This window comes from Melospiza georgiana, chromosome 3 (genome assembly GCF_028018845.1).
Source record: "Melospiza georgiana isolate bMelGeo1 chromosome 3, bMelGeo1.pri, whole genome shotgun sequence".
Taxonomy (NCBI): domain Eukaryota; kingdom Metazoa; phylum Chordata; class Aves; order Passeriformes; family Passerellidae; genus Melospiza; species Melospiza georgiana.
This window is the reverse complement of record NC_080432.1, coordinates 17968484-17987022: the sequence shown is the minus strand read 5'-3', so window position 1 is coordinate 17987022 and position 18539 is coordinate 17968484. Positions and strand designations below refer to the sequence as shown.

General features: G+C 49.2%; 1 protein-coding gene and 1 long non-coding RNA gene across 3 annotated transcripts in view; both read right to left on the bottom strand.

The window, feature by feature from the left end:
• The window catches only part of PARP1 (poly(ADP-ribose) polymerase 1), a 32007-nt gene extending 22772 nt beyond the window's left edge, over positions 1-9235 (bottom strand). Inside the window, exons 1-4 of one of the 2 annotated variants that reach the window (XM_058019424.1) lie at positions 9095-9235; positions 4700-4862; positions 4102-4220; positions 3149-3363 (exon numbers count right to left, since the gene is read on the bottom strand). In XM_058019424.1, the coding sequence (XP_057875407.1) occupies positions 3149-3363; positions 4102-4220; positions 4700-4862; positions 9095-9214 (617 nt within the window). In that variant the 5' untranslated portion in view covers positions 9215-9235. Of the gene's footprint in view, positions 1-3148; positions 3364-4101; positions 4221-4699; positions 4863-6062; positions 7173-9094 lie in introns of those variants that run through there. The other variant, XM_058019425.1, reaches the window with a different exon arrangement.
• A 278-nt stretch (positions 9236-9513) lies between these two features.
• LOC131080847 (uncharacterized) lies at positions 9514-18246 on the bottom strand. The gene is made up of 4 exons (XR_009114225.1): positions 18081-18246; positions 17403-17602; positions 13085-13236; positions 9514-11024 (listed from the first exon to the last, which is right to left on the bottom strand). It is a non-coding gene; the product is annotated as an uncharacterized LOC131080847 (long non-coding RNA).
• Positions 18247-18539: the final 293 nt, after the last annotated feature.

Genomic DNA, 18539 nt, shown 5'->3' with positions numbered 1-18539 from the left:
CACAAAGCTATGGGTCACCACCTTCTCTGCCATGCCCAAAGCTACAGCAAACACCAATCATTTTACACAGCCTGGAGAAGGGAATGGCAAAGCTGACTTCATCTTGCAGCTTCCCAAAACAGCACATTTTAGAACACACTGTGAACTACACCCTCACTGACACCAGAACACACACACAAGGATCTTCCATCCTTGGGCCACACAACCATGTGTTGCCCACTGGCTGGGCAAGGGACAGCCCTCCACCCCTGACAGCTACAGCCCAACAGCTTGCCTGGAGGGACTGGCATTTCCCAGGCAATGCCAACCACTCCTCACCTTCAGGGAAGCCACACAAGATTTATTCCAACCTCAGAGGAGATGAAGAGGGAAGTGAGCTGTCCCACTGTGGCCTGGCCCTTCCTGACCATCTACTCTATTTGTCACATTCACCTTTTCCCCTCCCCACAATGAAAAGGTAGAAAGGACAGCCACAACAACCCTGGATAAAGCAAGTAGCCCAGCAGGGAGGAACGAGGACTCCTTTTTTCACCTCCTCTCTGTAAAGCACTGCCAGACTGTTGGTGACCTGAGCACTCAGCATTTGCCTCAGGTCACCTCTGCAGCTAATCCAGGGCTGCATGACATCTCCAGAGTGACACTTTGCTCCTGACCTGGGCAGCAATTCCATCTGAACAAGTGAGGCAGAAAACACAGGGAGTATTACAGCTCAGAGCAGGAGGACAAAACACACACTGCCAAAGAAATGCTGTCAAAAGGAGCTCACAAGCTGCTCCTGCATTTCCTACAAAAGCATCTAGGCATTCTTTCCACAGAGAAGCTGCAGGCAAGGACACAAGATCCTCCTTTCCCAGCTCTGCAGAGTGTTAGTGCTTGGGCAGGACAGCCCACAGCCCAAGGGAGGGCTGCATGTCTCACCCAGAACTGGCTGAGAAAGGAGCCAGGATCCTTGCAGCAAATCCTCCCGTATTTGGTCTTCACAAAGAAAGGATTTTCCAACTTATTCCGGGTAGCCCTGCTCCACACCTCACCTCTCCCATCTGAAAAAGGCAATCTCAATGCCACTTTTACACAAAGGGCTGACAGGGCACTCCCGAAGCCTGAGGTTATCCTCAAAGTATGGGCTGGACACGCAGCAGCAGCACCTGAATTTGGATGTGTCACATCTCAACTGCACAGGCTTCTGAGTCAGGATACAATTCAAATGCAGCATATTTAGACAGATCTTTAAAGATAATTTTGAGAATTTCACTTGCAACAGACACTTTAATATAATTTCTGCAAGAGGCTGTAATGTCTGTTGGTAATTTCTGTTATCTGATTGAATGCACAAGGTGAATTATCTGAGGTAACTGCACCTCATTCAGCTTTCTGGAGTGTTCTTCCTTTAGCTTCTCCATAACTCCTGTGCTTTCTTGGCAGCAAAACCGCCAGCTAGTTAGCACACCACACTCCTCCACTCATGCTGTTTATTTACACTCTCACCCATTCTTTTTGTTTGACAGGCAGTGATTTTTCCAGCTGACCCTTGCCACCCCTGGCTCAAGCAGAGCCCAAAGAGCAGAAGGCAGTGGAGCACAGGAGCCAGCCAGCAAGTTCAAGGCTGAGGAGCTTGTTCAGGGAATGCTTAGAAAGCAGGAAAGATGAGACATCCTGCTGCTTTTCTGGCATGAGGTCCTGGTTCACATTACCCTCCATCTCCAGTGCAAGCTTTTTTCCACTGCAATTCTGGGCTTTTATTTACACAGGGACTTGGCAAACTACTCTGTGGCCTTTCTTTACAAAGCCTTCATATTCTGCATAGCATCCCAGAAGTGGCCCAGAAAAGCAGAGTCAGGGCAGACAAGAGAAGCTCTCACACAGTCAAATCTCTGGAGCTTTGCTGAGGACATAGGAGAAAACTACAAATAACCTTGTCAAACTCCCTGTTCTAGGACAAAACACAAAAAGCAAAGGACTGCTTGAAAACCTCTAAGTGCATTAAAATACTGCACTTCTGCTTACACTGAGCAATGCACACAGAGGTGAAATCCCTGCATGGAAAGGCAGCAGGCTGCCCAAGAGAAGCACACATCTCCTCCTGGCCTCTGCCAGCTCAGCTGAGAGAAGTGAACAGAACAGAACCTGACAGGGCTCTGGCCAAAGCCCACACTGGGTGCTGCAGGGCTCCCCACAGCACCCACAGCACTGCCAAATGCTTCTGGAGCAGTGCCTTGCCAAGGAGCTGCACACCACAGACATCAGCTGCATACCTGAAGGACCAATGCTGACAAAGACTTCACAGCTGTGACATGGCCACAGATCCTCAGAACAGACATCAGCCTCACTGGACATTTTCATGGTGAATCTTTGCAAAAGCAAAGCTGAATTCAGTCTAAAATGCACACAGAGAAGCCCAATGTTTCCCCATGACAAGATCTTCCTTATTTGTAGGATCCAGAAATACCTAATGTTCCTTCCTTCAAGGGGACAATACAACACTGGTTTGTGCTATGAAGCATGACTCCAGGCAAAGTCAGTTCAAGAACAAGTAACAAAAGCTTTCATTAAAAAAGAAAGATTCACAAAGCTAGCAAGTCACCTGGAAACACTTCTCTGTCAGTACAGGTCCTGTCAAGAGCCTCCATTGCGAATCTCAATGCAAGGCAATGAAATTTCAGACATACTATGAAAGATTCAGCAAACAAAAGCATCCAAGTGGAAGCACTACATGGCCAATAAACACCATTATCAGACTCAGTGCCTGTCACAGTTCAGAAGCTCATAGATAAAAGATGTCAAATCAATTCTCTAACAAGTGGTTTGAGCAGAGAAACCACTGCTGATAACAGTATCACACAAGGAGACACAGAGCCCAGTATCCTTTTGTACTACACAAGCATTATTTTATGGTTGAAAGCCCTGAATCAGCCCTCCAAGTCACACCTGCAGGTCTCTGCATTTCCTCAAGGCAGTCACAGGGGCCAGGACACTGGACTGCAGGTTCTCAGGGACAGGGAATGTCTGCTGTCATCTGCCTGAAGGATCAAACCTTCCTATGACCAATATTCCTCTAACAGAGACAACAACATTCCCCAACATTTATCACGGATGTACTTAAAGGCAATGCCTCCTCCAGACAACACAATTTCCTACACTCACCACCTACCCCTCACTCTTGGTAGCTGGGAGCTGCTTCTTCAGAGTCTCTTTATCCTCAGCTTTGAGGATGCTGAAGCCCAGGAGCTGGGAGGCCCCGTAGGCAGGGAGGAAGCCCAGCTCTGCGCGGCGGCTCACGAAGCAGTCGGGGTGGTACCAGTTATCAATCATCCCCAGCTGGGGCTTCTCAGGATGCACCATCTTCTTGGAAATCCTGATCTGGCCCTGAGGGGGATCAAAGTGACACAAGAGCAGTTGTTAGGCCGTTCTGGAAGGAGCAGGATGTTGTTAACAAGTTACCAACGTGATGCTTCCTAAAACTCTGTAAAGCAGTAACAGTTCCTCCATCAAATCTGCAACTTTTGTTCAAACACTTTCACTACAGTTCCATTTTCATGTACTCTTGCTAGGCTGAAAAAGTCATCTTTGAAGGCAGTTTTCTGTTCAAAATCCACTCAAACTGGGTAATCCTGTTGTCTTTATTCCAACTTCCAGTAAGCTTACCAAGCAAAACTCACATGAACAAGCTTCATAAAAGCACACCTCATAATTAACTTTATGCTCATAATTAACTTTATGTCCCTATCACTCAAACATCAATGCTAATACGATCTTATCCTGTTTTACTGCAAATTGCCTTTCAGGTGTCCAACAAGTAGTAGATGGTTTGCAGTGCAGTAACAAGCAGGAAAAGCTGCAGTTAGTGGTGGTTCCCTTGCCACTGAAATGTTGGTGAGCAGCATTCCCAGCCTGCTCCAAGACCCAAGTGAATGGAGGGATCTCCAGGCTACCATGCCTGAGGGATGCCTTTACTGTCAGCTGTCCAGGACACAGCTGCTGCTCAGACTCAGAAATACACTCTGCAAGTGCTTTCCATATGCAGGACAGACAGGAAGCAACTATAAAAGCCACTGTTTGAATTAAAACTGCAGAGAGAAAAGATGGGATGGAGAACTTTTTTACCTTTTCTATTTTCTGCTCACAGCCTTTGCAAGTACTTCTATTAGACTTGGCATATTCTGCTGCAAAGTCATTCAGGCTCTTCTCAGCCTTACCACCTCCTTCCTGTTCCCCTCCTTTTCCTGGAGAACAAAGCAAATACAGAATTCAGCTTTAATATGCATTCCCTTATTTTCTTATTCTCTGCCCCAGATTGTTAGCAGTCTGCATTAATAAACCTCTTGGGTTCCAGCCACTCATTTCATTTGTCCAGAATTTGAACAGAGAGCAAGACAAGCAGTCCATGCTCAAAAGCACCAAAGAGCCACCACAACCATGCACTGAGCTGAAGGTACCACAAAGAAAACACAGCACAACAAACTAAACACACCAATCATGATAACATGAAATGTTTTTCAATATATCTGCCAAGTGACTTGGCTTTTTCTCCTCACTGATTTAACATGCTGGATGATACTGTCAGCATCCTCACCCTGCAGTGTGGAGACATCTCAGCAATTCTGACATCACTCGAGGTGGGCATAAAATCACCACAATACAGCACAATAAGAGAGAGCACAGCTCCAGATGAACCTCCAAACACCAGGAGGCTTCTGCCTACCTCCTCCAGGGCCTCCAGTTTCAATGGCTTTCTTGATTTTCTCCTGGTCTTCCCAGCGAAGCTCGGGGAAGCCGTCGATGTCTGCGTGGGACACGAGTCGAGCCCGCTTCCAGAAGCAGCTGTAGTGGTGCCAGTGAGGGACTTTGCCATCAAACATGGGGGACTGGCAAAAAAAAGCACATCAGGCCAAGATGAAACAGTTCAAGCAGAATCAAGGGGAAAAACAAAACAAAGCCCAAAATAAAAATTAGTATCTGGGTAAACGCATGCAATTTCTTCTTTTTGATGGATACTATTAAGGACAAAGTCTAAGAAGAAAATCTAATAAGACAGGCAAGCTGCTGGAGAGACTTTCCCAAAGTGGAAAGACACAGAAGGAGCATTTAGCTAGCTTAACCAGTCCATCACCCTGCTGATCAGACCATCTGTTTTACTGAAAGAAAATAAAAGTCACAACCTCAGCATGGCTGCACCAGCCCCTGTGAGACTGCAGCACAGGAGGCTGCTAACCTCACTGCACAATTCCTTTGAGAGCCACTTCTCAAGTAAACAGTCTGTATACTGGAGAACCCATGGCAGGCACAAGATAAGACGGGCAGCTCCAAGGATTGTGGCCTGAGGAAGCTCCTGAGTAGCCTGCAGGAGGTGGAGACAAAATTCAATGGAAACACCAGAGCCCAATTAAAGTTCTGCATCAGAGGTGGATGGCAGGCCAGGCCACAAAGATGATCAGAGGGTTGAAGAACCTCTCCTGTGAAGACACCTGAGACAGTTTAGGGTGTTCAGCCTGCAGAAGGCTCCAGGGCTATCTTACAGCACTTTCCAATACCTGAAGTGGGCCTACAAAAAGCTGGAGAGGGAGTTTTCACAAGGGTTTGAAGTGATAGGGTGGTGAGACACTGGGAAAGGTCACCCAGAGAAGCTGTGGCTGCCCCATCCCTGGGAGTGTTCAAGGACAGGCTGGATGGAGCTCTGAGCTACCTGATCTGCGGGGGGGCATCCCTGCCTACTGCAGGGCTTGGAACTGGATCATCTTCAGGGCCCCTTTCAGACCAAACCATTCCATGATCCTGTGATCAGGACAGAAACACCACCCAAATCTTCCCTGAAGTGCAGCTCCAGAGAGCTCTGCCCCACACCAAGCACTTGTTTTGCAAGTACCCCACTTATTTAAAACTCAGACACAGTGGGTACCATCCTGGCATTGTTCCAGTTACCCACCAGGCAAAATAACCTTACAGTGGTTTGGCTCCAAATAACTCACACAAACAGCTGCTGTACTAATAATACTCAGTGCTGTGTAATTATAATTGCTGATGATACAGAACTAACGACCTAGGAAAGCCTTCCGTGTGTCACTCACCAACAGGAGGGAGATCTCCAAGCCAAAAACATCAGCAGAGCTTTGTGCATGAGCAGGAAGGAAAAGGAAAGGGCATCAAAGACCACAGCATGGCACCAGGAGATCGGAGAGCCCAAACTACAACCAACCATCCACCCAAACTGTAAGAAGATGTGGCAATTTGCAAAATTAGAGGGTTTTGGGAAAGGGGCAAAAGGCAGGCCACAGAGGCAGTAGAACTGTGATTAGAGCTAAGCAGCAGCCATGAGATAGGTTAGCAAAAAAATTATTTAAGGACAAATAGAACAATGGTCTGTGTATTAATGCTTGTCTAGAATAACTCTCTAAGCTACCAAAAAGTTTATCTAGCAAGATATTAGGAAGTTTGAAGCTTAATAATGGAGCTCTGTGCATTGTGTTTTAAGGCTTACAAGCAGGTATTGTATTTGAAATACACAAGCATTGTTTTAACCAAAGGTACCTGTGCTTATAGTGGTTGGATAGAACTACTGTCAATGTGCTTTTGCTTTGTGTGATTGGTCAAAAAACTTATAAAGTGAGTTGTAACATTAAGTTCTTCATCTGCTGCCTGGGATGTGAGCTGCTGGCATCTTCCCATTGTCATAACCATTTAATGAGAGTGATGCTGGAAAATACAACAGCTCAAAGCACGTTCCAGAGCAGCCCCGTCCCGTTTGTGATTTGTACACAGCCCCCAGCCAACATCAAAGGATATTTTTATTTCCAGATGGGCTCTTGCCACAAGCCAGGACTGTATACCCAGCTACCCTCACAGCAGCCACCCTGCAGATGCTCTCAATGTGTCTGTAAGCCACGTGCAATGCAATTTTGGCACTGCAACCTGGACTCTGGGCTTGTGTCTAGAGCTGTGCAGGAGGACTCCAGGCTGGTCCCAACACAAAGGCTTTGAGGGCACTGGGGAGCACGAAAGAGAGAAGAGCTGGCTAAATCTTTAAGACAACCATACAAACAGTGAGTAATCTCAACATGGAGTTTCAGACTCTTCTCTGCATGGAAAATGAAACCTCTAGGCAAGCTGGCCCTTGTTTACACAACTTCTCTCAGCTCACCTATCCCTAGACCATAGTTTCCTAAACAAACTAAGGAAAAAAGAGACCGATTCACTTTCAGATAACATAAACCACTCAGTTCCAGCTGGAAGCAAAAGAGCTGTGCTGGTCCTGCAGGGCCTGGGTGCCTGCCCTGTGCCAAGCAGAATCCCACTGCCATTCAGAGCCCTTCACTTGAGCAACCAAAACAAAAGGGAGGGTACAGCAAGCAACTACGGCCTTGGTGTGTATCTGCCTTTAATTTCTTCAGCACAGTTTGCAGAAGAGCTCGATGCACTGGCGCTGGCACAGAGGCAGCTCTGCAGGGGATTTCCCCAGAAAAAACAAGGGATTCGTGTGCTCTGGTGAAATTCAGGCATTTACAGTAGGACGCTCAGCAGCACGGTGAGCTCTGCTGGTACAAAAACTGGCACAGCAAGCAAACTCAAGAGGTTGCGGGGAAAATAAATAAAAACACAAGTGCTTGGTGTAAGACCGCAGTTCTGGGGAGATGTCTGGACACGAAAGGCAGTGGCTCTGTGAGGAATGTCCCCAGGAGCTCCCTCCATAAACGAAACCCTGGCGAGCCAGAACACAACTCCTGCCTCTAGTACTGATGAAGGGCAGCCCACCCGCATCAGCCTCAGCTGCCGGGCAAGCCAGGAAGGGGGAACGAACGTGAGGAGGAAGCCGAGGAGCCGCAGCCGGAGCAGGGGAGGAGGAGGAGCAGCTCAGGGCAGCGTGAGGGCAGACAAAAGGAGAGGCAGCGGGAACACGTGCGAGCCAACGCCGCAGCTCGGCCCGGCACCTTCCCTGGGGGAGGAGGCTCTGGTAACAAAGGCCCGGGCAGGTATTTCCCCTCCGGGACAGCAGCTTTGCCCCCAGCCCCGCCCGGCAGCCAGCAGGGCCCCGCGGCCCCGGCGAGGCCAGGGTGGACCGGGCCCTTCCTCCCCGCCCCCGCACAAGCGGAGCCTCCTCTCCCAGAGGCACAAGCGAGATACAAATAACCCTGTCTGGAGCTACGTCCTCCACACCCGGCTCCTCAGGACCCACAGCATCCATCCATCCATCCATCCGCAGGGCTTTGCGCTGCCACGTCCTTGCTCGCCTTCCGCAGACACACACACACACACACACACATACACACAGGTAAGCCTTTGCTTACCTTCCACAGCAACACCCCCAAACTCAGCCCGCCCCCAGCACGCCGCAGAGTCCCTCCATTCCCGGGATAGCGGCGATTCCCTCCGCATCCTCCCGCAGCGGGCAGGGATGCCGGCTCCGCGCACAGCCCCCCACACAGAACGGGGCTCTTCCCTTCCTTCCAAAAGTAAACCAAGCAATCTTTTCCCCAAAAGGCAAACAACACCACGAGGCCGGCGGACAGCGCACCGTGCCTTCGCGGCCCGCTCGCCGATTGCGGTTCCGCTGTTTCAGCTCAGCGAGACCACCCGGGCCCGGCCGCTCCTCTCCTCTCATCCGGGGCTGCCCCAGCCTCTCGCCGCTTTCGGGCCGCAGTTCCTCTGTCTCGCATGCAAAGCGCGCACCGAGCGGGGATTCCCCGGCCCGGCCCGGCCGGGACACCGAGCCGCTTCCCGGGGCGCGGAAAGCCCAGCCGCGGAGCTCGCCTCGGCCTCCGCACGGCACAAAGCGCCCCCGCGGCCCCGCACGGTGAACTGTGCACGGCTTGTGCTCCGGCCGCCCCTGCAGCCCGGGGGAGCGGGGGAAGCGGCTCCCCCCGGCCGGGAGCGCTGCAGGCACGGCTGCCCCGGGCACCGGCGCTGCTGCGGACACGGCGGCGAGCGAAGCCGCCTCTGTTAAAAATAGGCTGTGCCCGCCCCCGCAGCAGCGAAAGGCGCGGCCGAGCGGCTCCGGAGCACCGCGGAGGGAGCGGAGCCGCGGGCTGGCCCCGCCGCCGGCGGTACCGAGTGGAGCGGCCGGATCAGCCCGCCCCCCGCCCGTGGCGGCCCCGCCACGCGGTACCTGCACCATGAGCGCCAGGCGCAGCGAGTCCTTGGCGATGCTCTCGCCGCATTTCTTGCAGGAGGCGCGGCCGCTCTTGGCATACTCGGCCCGGTACAGCTTCTCCGCTGGCTCCGCCATCGCCGCCGCTCCCGCGCCCGCCGCCGCCGCCCCGCCCCGCGCCGCCCGCCCGCCGCCGCCCCGCCCGCGGCAGCGCCAGCCGAGCGCCGAGCGCGCACCCCGCCTCGCCGGCCGGGCGGATCCGCCGCTCGGGCATCGATTGCGCAGGCCTGGAGATTCATCCTGTGTATCAATGGGAGGCGGGCGCGGCGGCGCGGCTCGTGCTGCGCCCTGAGGGCCGCGGGTTCGATTCCCGTTCCCGCCACCTTTCCCGCATCCCTGTCCCGCACCCCAGGGACACAGAGCGGGCTCCCGTGTCCTGGGAGAACCTGAGCTCAGCAGCTCTCCCGCACACAAATGCCGGCCTCATGATGCCACCTCCAGGCGAGCGTTCCGGTGGTGCTCCAGGACGAGGAGCGATGGCCGTAAACTGAGGCACGAGAATTTCTAAAACACGAGAATTTCCGTCCCGACATGAGGAACAGCTGCTTCACATGAGGGTGGCAGAGCAGGGAGGTCGTGGGGTCCCTCTCTGGGGACAGCCCCAACCCTCTCGTGTGTCACCTGCTCCAGGTGACCCTACCTGGGCAGGGGTTGGAATAGCGATCTCCAAAGGTCCCTGCCAACCTCGACAATTCTGTCATTGTGTGTCCTCCAGCCCCTGGGGCTGCTGATAAAATCAAAGAAGAGCGATTAGATAAATTAAATCTGGATATTTTCTTTCCTACTCACGGTAGATAATTATCCTCTGCTATCAGCAGAGGGCATTGGCTCTGCAGCTTCCCTGGAAAAAGGAAGAGGAGAGCACTGAAGTTACTCCAAACCAAATCCTTTCCAAGTATTTGTCATTAATTTTATAGACATTCAGCCAAGGCAGGATGTGCAGCCCCGGGTGGGCTGGAGGCAGCTCGCAGTGTCACTCGGAGATGCACACCAGCATCTCACCAAACCCGAGATGCTGACACACCTTTCATCCTGTGCTTCCCTCCTCCGGGCTGTCACACGTGTGCTGGGCAGGCTTTGCCTTCACAACCAGCCCTCCACAAGCCTGGGACTACCGGCGTGCCCGGTATCCCATCCCTGGGAATTTGGGGAAGGAGATAAAGCAATCTCTGAGAGGCACTAGATGGTGCTGCGAGCACACAGACACACACAGCGGACTCTTTGCTCCTGCTGATCGCTCCTTCCAGGAGTTCTAGACCAAACACCAGCGGTTCAGAGGCAGAGCAGCGCGTTTGGTCCCACTCTGGGGAAAAATGGGGAGAAAACTCCATTCTGTGTCACATTCACATTCTCTAAACAGACACATCATTCTCCCTCTCCCAGGATTTTTCCTGGAGAAGCACAGAGCGAAGAAGAGAAAAAAAAATTCTTATCTCTGTTCACTGCTCCTGTTGTTTGGCACCTGTGGAATGGGTTATGGAGATTGTTTACCCAAAGTGGTTTGTTAACTGGACACGGGTGAAAGTTGGTTTGAGTGATTAGGCAGTCACTCAAAGCTGTGTCCTGGCTGTCCCAGACAGTCACGGGTTTTTCTTTAGTATAGAATCTCTTTAGTATGTAATTATCTCTTAAGTATGTAATTTAGTACAGTATTAGTGTAATATAACGTAGCTTAATAAAGCAATTTTTCAGCCTTCTGAAATCTTGGAGTCAGAGCCCATTATTCCCAGTGCCTGCTTCTGCTGTACCATTCATCTGAAGAGTTCACCTGCATGACCTGGTGGGTGCCCCCTCGGCCTGCCTGGCACCTCGGTTTGAAGGTTTGAAGGTGACCAGCAGGGAGGTATGGAGTGGCATCCACCCCATTCTGCAGAACTGCAAGGGCATCCTGGAGGAAAGCAAATAAGCAATTAAAGGTAATAAATAATAAGGGTAAAATAATAAATAAGTAATAAAAATAATAAATACTAAATAATAAATATTAAGGGAAATAAAAAATTAAGAGTTGACAGAGAATAGTTATCCTGAGTGAAGTCAAGGGACTGTTTCACCCTGATCCTGCCTCTGTGAGGAGCTGACATAAGAAAGGCCACACAACCACTGCTTGATCTTCCAAATATTTCCCAGCCTCGTGAGATTTGTGGCTCAGGGATTTCCTGCGTGCCATTAGCCTGGGGGGAATTTTTCTCCCAAGGATTTGTCCAGTTCCTCTGAAAAAAACTCTTTTGTTTATATGTTATTTATTTATAGTGTTTGAGCAAAAGGTCTGCTTTGCAGCCTTCATCATAAATGTCAGGATAGTTGGAATTTTCTTACAGCCTCTGTTTCTGCAATCTCACCTCTAGGGTGCCCCCAGCAATTTCTGCTCACAAGAGGCAAACTGGAGAAACTGGAGAACTTCAGAGGACAGAAATGGTAAATGGCCCAAGAAACCCCATCTCTGGCAGTTCTGAGTGTCTCAGACTCTGAAATTCAGTGCCAAGCATTCAGGTGCCTGGCTTGTGACTTCAGGGCACCACAAAGAATTACATTTTCTTTTCTGGGCCATTTTGCATCAGATTCCTCTGAAAGGCAGAGGAAATAGGTCAAACTCTGGTACCAGGCAGACATAAGCTATCTCTTCAGTGTCACAGGACCAAATGCCTCCCCTCAGACTGTGCTGACAGTGCCCTGAGCACTGAATCTCCCAGACTGTCTTGCTTTGGGCTCCATTTCTGACACATGCCTGAGATGTCTCCCTGCAATATTTCCACCCTGCTAAGTGTCTCCAAAAGGGTGAGAAAATGTTGGACACACACAGGGAACACGATTGCTTACAGCCTGTGGGGGAGTCAGAACTGGTCTTGCTCAAGCCTGGGTTTGTTGCTGCAGGAGACTTTACATGATCTGGTATTTGATATCTGATAGCTCGAGAGTTTTGTAACAAAACCCCCTTCAGTGCTGGGTTATGCTGTCTGTATTGATGGCCCACTTTTCAATGCCCCTGCACATAATCAGTGTGGCTGGGATGGTCCTGTTTGCAGCCAGGCTGGAGGCTACAGGCAGCCACTGCTGTGGCTCAGCTGTGCCTCCTTGATCATCCCACGGGCATCCCTCAGACTGCACCAGTGTCAGGGAAAGGGATGTGGGGTCCTGCATCCCCATCTAACTGAGCATTCATTCTACTGCCTTTTCTCTCTATGGAATAAATCAGAGGGCTCTCTGTCCTGTCTGGGGGTTGTAAAATATGTTTTGAATAGCTTAACAACTTCCCCTGGTTCCTCTCTCCTGGATGATCATTAACAGATGCAATCTCTTTGGCTGAATTTGGAGTGTTCCTCCTGCAGGGCAGAGGTGCCCAGAGCTGGCCTCCTCCTCAGTCCCCCTAAATAATTTTGCATTGCAGACCAACACAGAGGTCTGTGTGAAGCAGCTCTGATGGTTACTCTCTTCTTTAGAAAGGTCCCTTAAATAAACCTGCTTTTTCAGCTTTCCAAATGCCCAGGAAAGTAGATGTAGGAAGAGGAGGGGTTGAAAGAAGAGAAACAGCATTTCAGATTGCCTGGGAACATGACTGAGTAGCTCTCTCTCAGTAAATCCAGCGGTGTAACTGCATATCCTGAGTCTGGGGAAGATAATATTCCAAACCATTGGCACAGCCACAGCACTTGCCACAGTTGGTACCTGGGTGCTTGCCAGGCTTTGAGGTTATTCACCCTGGCATTATCCCCGTTTTACTGTCCCCATGTGGCAACCGAGACACAAATCACCATGCAATGAAATTAGAGAGTGGGAAATTAAAAAAGGGTAAAAGGAGATTTGTTCTCGCGGCAAGTTAATTAAACTAGAGCCTACAGCCAAAGGCAGATGTTGTGGCAAAGTAATGCTGAAAGGAATTGCTCAGAGTTCTCCTAATTGCAAATGTTAAAAGGGACATAAAACAGTGAGCTTTGGAGATAAAGTCCATACCTAATTTATGATGACAGTGAGGAGTCATAACTTTGGAAAGAGATGATCTTCAGCCTCACCTTTCCTTCCCTTGAAATGCTCAGCCCAGTGAGCCAGAGACAGAGGAGCACTTGCTGCATGGCCAGCTGTAGTCCATTCTTGGTTTCTGCTACCTGCCAACAAGAATGAGAAATCACACCCAAGGAAAAAGCAGAGTCTCCAAAACCCTGAGCCAATCCCCCAGCCATTCAGTCATCCTTTGGCAGAGCTTGTGAGAAATGATGGCAAACCCCCTCATGGGCTACCTGGCTACCTTTTTTGTGTGGATGCTGCTTGTTCTCCCAAGCACCATCTTTGCCCTTTGTGGTGCAGATAATCCTCCTGCCTGTGCGCCTGCCACTGTAAGAGGCTCTGCTGCCAGAGGAAGGAGGCAGCAGCTGCAGCACTGAAAGCGTTCAAGAGCAGAAACAAGGAGAGAGATTTGGAAAGTTCATGCTCAGAGATGCGTGTGTGCCAATGCCAAGCTGCAGCCTTGTGGAGGAGTTTAATTAAGGATGGCAGCTTCCCCTGCTGAAGCTGTAATCCCAAACACATGTTTTCCCCACACAGGCCCAAAGCCAGGCTCTGACTCCTGACTAGGGCACCCCAGGGCAGATGCCACATCCCTGGGGTGGCAGCTCCCTGCCTGACCTGTGCCATCAGTCTGGGTGTCCTCTGGCCCAGAAGAGCTCCAAAATACAAATTGGGCAGCGCAAGATACCAGCTGGAGGGTCTGTGTGTGGTTCCCAGTTTGGGTCCCAGAAAACGAATAAAGAAAAGCAAAACAGACGAGCCAGAGGGCTAAAAGGGATAGAGTAGCCAATGAAACTCTCAGTAGCATTGTGCTATTGGGGTAAAGAAGAAAATGAGATTTCTGCAGTCCTGTGGGTGCTCTGTGGTACATTGAGGCTGCACAGGCTCTTTGCAGAGATGCCACAGCCTCTGCAAACAAATCCATCTTTGAAATGGGGATTTCTTACAGCATTCTGTTAAAGAGCAGTGAAACTGCACAGGGAACTGAAAAATGTCCAATTAGTGACCCACCAGTCCCCATCATTTATCCAAAATGTAAATCCCATCTGATTTTGATGGAGACACACAGCTGAGACTTGGCTTTCCCAGTAAAAACAGACTTGACTTTGCTTGCACCCACACTGGCTCCTTTTGTCGGGCAAAGCCCTGAGGCATTTGTTGGGTCCTCTGCAGCCCAGGTGAGCAGCAGGACGTTTTTTCTGGTCTTTGAGCATCCATTATGTGGCTGATCCCAGTCATTCATTAAGTGCAACAAACGAGTGGCGACAGTGGAGGCTGCACCACCCCATAATTCTCCTCTCTTGCCTCTTGCTGAGGAGGTTTCCTGTTACACCAGGCAGGGCTGTCATCATCACTCTCCTTACAGGCTCTCTCTCATTCTCAGCTGCCTTCAGACAGAAATGTGTCCAGTCCCAGGAGCTGTGAATGCCCTCTTTCCTCAATTGCCAAAAATCTGCATGGCACTACCTGCCTATAGACCCCTGGGTTTAGCTAAGAGCTTACAATATTTGGAAGTGCTAAATATTTCTACCTGAGTCATAACTTGCAAGAAAGTCAATCTAGCTCCTCTGTAACCCATTGCTTTCAGAAAACTCTGAACTGCTTGTAAGTGCCACAATAAGGAGCACTGACCACTTACCTAATAAAATTTGCTTTCTGAAGTACTTCTCAGCTCTATTACAACCTCCCAGCTTCATGGCAAGAAGTATCTCTGAGTGTGGATTCGATATTGGCAGTCTTCTTTTGAATTGTATATTCATGATGGGGAATCTCAGTTCTCCTTTGTGACTAATTACTGCTAGGGGATGTCCTGATTAAATGATAATTGGTTTCTTTGTCCTAATAAAAATACACTTTCTAAGTGCATCTGATGCATTCACAAATATGCAAAATACTCAGTCCCTAATCTGATCCATACACAAATATAAAAAATACTCAGTGCCTAATCCAGGTAGCTCTCATTTATTCAGGTTTCTGATTCTGAAGACAAATGGATGGCAGAGAGAGGGGAGGCTGGCAGCAGAGCCCAGGAGCCCTGAGTCTGCCCTCCTCATCCTGGAGAACAATGTCAACACTGAGGAACCACGCTCCAGTATTGCTCTAATTAGAGCAAACAAGCTACAATCAGATTAATTTTATTTGCACTATGCAAATAAAACTATGCATAAAACACCACAGAGCAAAAGCACTCAGGGCACTGGTAATAGATGGCAGAAAATAAAGCAAGCAATGATAAAAGCTGTTTGATAAACACATCAGCCTGGCCAAAGGCAACACATTTCAGAGGAAGATGTTTGTTTTCAGTAAACTCTCCAGCTACCAAGTGAACTTTACAGAGGATTAGCAGTGCTGGAAAACTGAGTCCTCTTTTCACCCAGAGAAAAGCTGCACAAGGGCACTACAAGGCCAGTATTGCCACTGATAAATCTTATTTGTGGGCACACTGACCTCTTGCTGGGGGTAGGAGGGGATGGAGCTCTTTGCTGCGGTCCCAGGCAGGCAGAGCTGGGGGTGCTGAGAGGGGCAACATCCCTGCTGAGACCAGGCACCAACCTGGGGAGGGCCTGGCACACATTCTGGCAGCTGCTGGCAGATAATTTTAGGTACAATCAACTTTCAATAACCTACAGGGAGCTTAGATGTCCCTTGTCACAGACATCTTTTCATGAAAAATCCTTTCCTCAGGATTTTTCCTCCTGAGAAGTTGAGAGGCCTCAGGAACAAAATGTAAATATTGATTATCTGCTGCTGTGGAATGCAACAGGTGCATCTGTGATTGGTCTCATAGAGTTGTTTGTAATTAATGGCCAATCACAGCTGGCTCGGACAGAGAGCTGAGCCACAAACCTTTGTTATCATTCTTTCCTATTCTATTCTTAGCTAGACTTCTAGTGAAACCTTTTTTTCTATTCTTTTAGTATAGTTTTAATGTAATAGATATAATAAAATAATAAATCAAGCCTTCTGAAACATGGAGTCAACATTCTCGTCTCTTCCCTCATCCAAGAACCCCGTGAACACCATCACAGTCCCTGACTTCCCCCAGTACTGCTGGCCATGGTGCAGTGCTGTGGAGGGAGATGCAGGGGACGAGCAGCTCTTGCCCTCCTTGATGCACTGGTGCTGTTGCTGCACAGAAATCACCTTTGGCGTTTCCCAAAGTTTGCTCAGCAGATCCTGCCTACAGGTGCTGTCTCATCCCTGCTTTAGCTCTGCCTGGATATGGGAGTGATTCTCACCTGCCCCAGGGCCAGCTTTGGCAGAGGCCTCGTTGCTATTCTCAGCCTCCTGTGCTGATGCCAAGCTCTACAATTTCACTTGCAGTGCCAGCTAACTGCAGGGACCAGCAATCATCAATTTCACTGAAGAGCCAGCAAATCAATGGCCTCTGGGAGAGATCCTGGAGTCCTGTGGTCTTCCCTCTATCGAGGCTGCAAGTGTGGCTGCTGATTTGTTGTTCTGTGCCTGCCTATGCCAGTGGCTGCTCATTAAGTGAGAGCCACCATCGTTACTGCTGATGGCAAGGAATGCTCAGACCCCCCACGGAACTGAGAGCCTCTAGGAATAAATGGGATGTGATCATTTTCATTATCTCCTTTTCAAACATCGTGAGTTCAGTGACCAAAACCAGCAGGGAATGTGGATCAAGGAACTTGCATTTCCTAGCCAAGGGAAAGCATATCAAAATCAACTAACTAGGGCATGAAATAGTTGTGGCTCTCCCAAAGGAAAATACTGTTTAGCTTAATTGTTCTGCAACTAGTGTTAATGAGTTATCATGACTCATATTTCTATTTACATCCCCAGGAATCAAAATGGGCCAGAGTGTGCCACTGTATGCTTCTCAGGACAAAGTAGAAAAAAGGAAAATAAATGTATAGGAACACTTTGGTTTCTACCAGCTTTCATGAGGCAGAGATTTCATACTGCTACTCAAGTTTTGGCCTGCTGACACCTCAGAGGTCAGAGCTTCTGAGGTGTCAGGAAAGCTCTGACTGAACTTCCAGCTGCTGAAACAGGCCCTAGTCCTGATGCAGCAATGTTTCTGAGCTTGCTCAAGTCTGCTCTGCCTGTCTGGAGTCAAACATACACTTAACAGGTCTGTTGGCTCCCTAAACCTGACACCCAGCACATATTTCCTTCCCAGCTGTGCATCACACACTATTTATCAAGGTAACTCCAGCACCCAAAAGTGTAAGAGCATCAGCAGGAGAACAGACTGGCTGCAGCTCTTCAGATACTCCAGAGCACAGATCCCCTTACTCACAGCTCCTTAAGGGTTCCTGTTTCATGGACATCACTCTCATGATCCCACACTGCTGCCATCAGGTGACCAAAGCAGGCAGCCAAATCCAGAGCTGCCCTTGAAGGCTGAGCAGAGTGACAGAATTCCAGCCTTTATTCTGGATTTGGCTTTGATTAGCATTCCTCGGGGGATCAGCAGTTAACATCACATGTCAAATCTACCTGGAAGGACAAAGGGACATCTCAGTCATGACCACCAGAAAGTGTTGGGGCATTTAGAGGGTTTTTCACAAGGCATTTGGACAATTGATTTGGAAATCTGTCTGGAGAGGTTTCCCTTTGGCTCCTCCCAGTGACAAACCTGGTCTGAATTCACTGATGTGTGCAAAGCTGTGAGCCATGTTTGACTCTCAGATCAAACATTATTTTTGTACATTTTTGATCCTCAGTGAACAAATGATCTGAGCCAGCAGCTCAGACTCACTCAGCTGGAGTCACAATATCTGAACTCTCAGTCTGGATATGCATCCTGCAACTCTGCCCATCTTTTTTTCTTCATGTGACACAAACTCTGTTAATTGGGAGTGTTTAGAGAAGATGGAGCCAGACCCTTTGGAGAAGTGCACAGCAGAAGGATGAATGGTGATAGATTTAAAACAAAAAAGAGGTTGTGGTTTTGATAGGAGGAAAAAAGGATTACCATGAGTGTGATGAAGCCAATTGAACAGAGAGGCTGTGGGATCTCCATCCTTGGAGATAATTCAAAACTCAGCTGAATGAGGCCCTAAGCATCCTGCTGCTGCTGGACTGGATTTGAGCAGAGGCCAGCAGTGGTCCCTTTCCATTCACTCCAGCCTGTGACTCTGTTATGCAGCCTCTTAGCAGCACATGGAAAAAAAAAAAGTAATCATTTCCACTTTTTTTTTTTTTTTTTTTTTTAATGGAGCAGCAATTCTTGTGTTCCTGGTGAAGAACTGAGGGGGTAATATGGCATTTGATATGCTACCAAGGAGAAAGAGACATAAACCACATATAAGCCTAGAGATCAAATCCTATCAGTAGCTGAGCACATGCATTGAGCTTAATGGAATTTGAGGCTGCCCATCATTTTGTAATATCAGTTTTTAGGAAAGAGAACCAACATGAGACTAGACTTCAC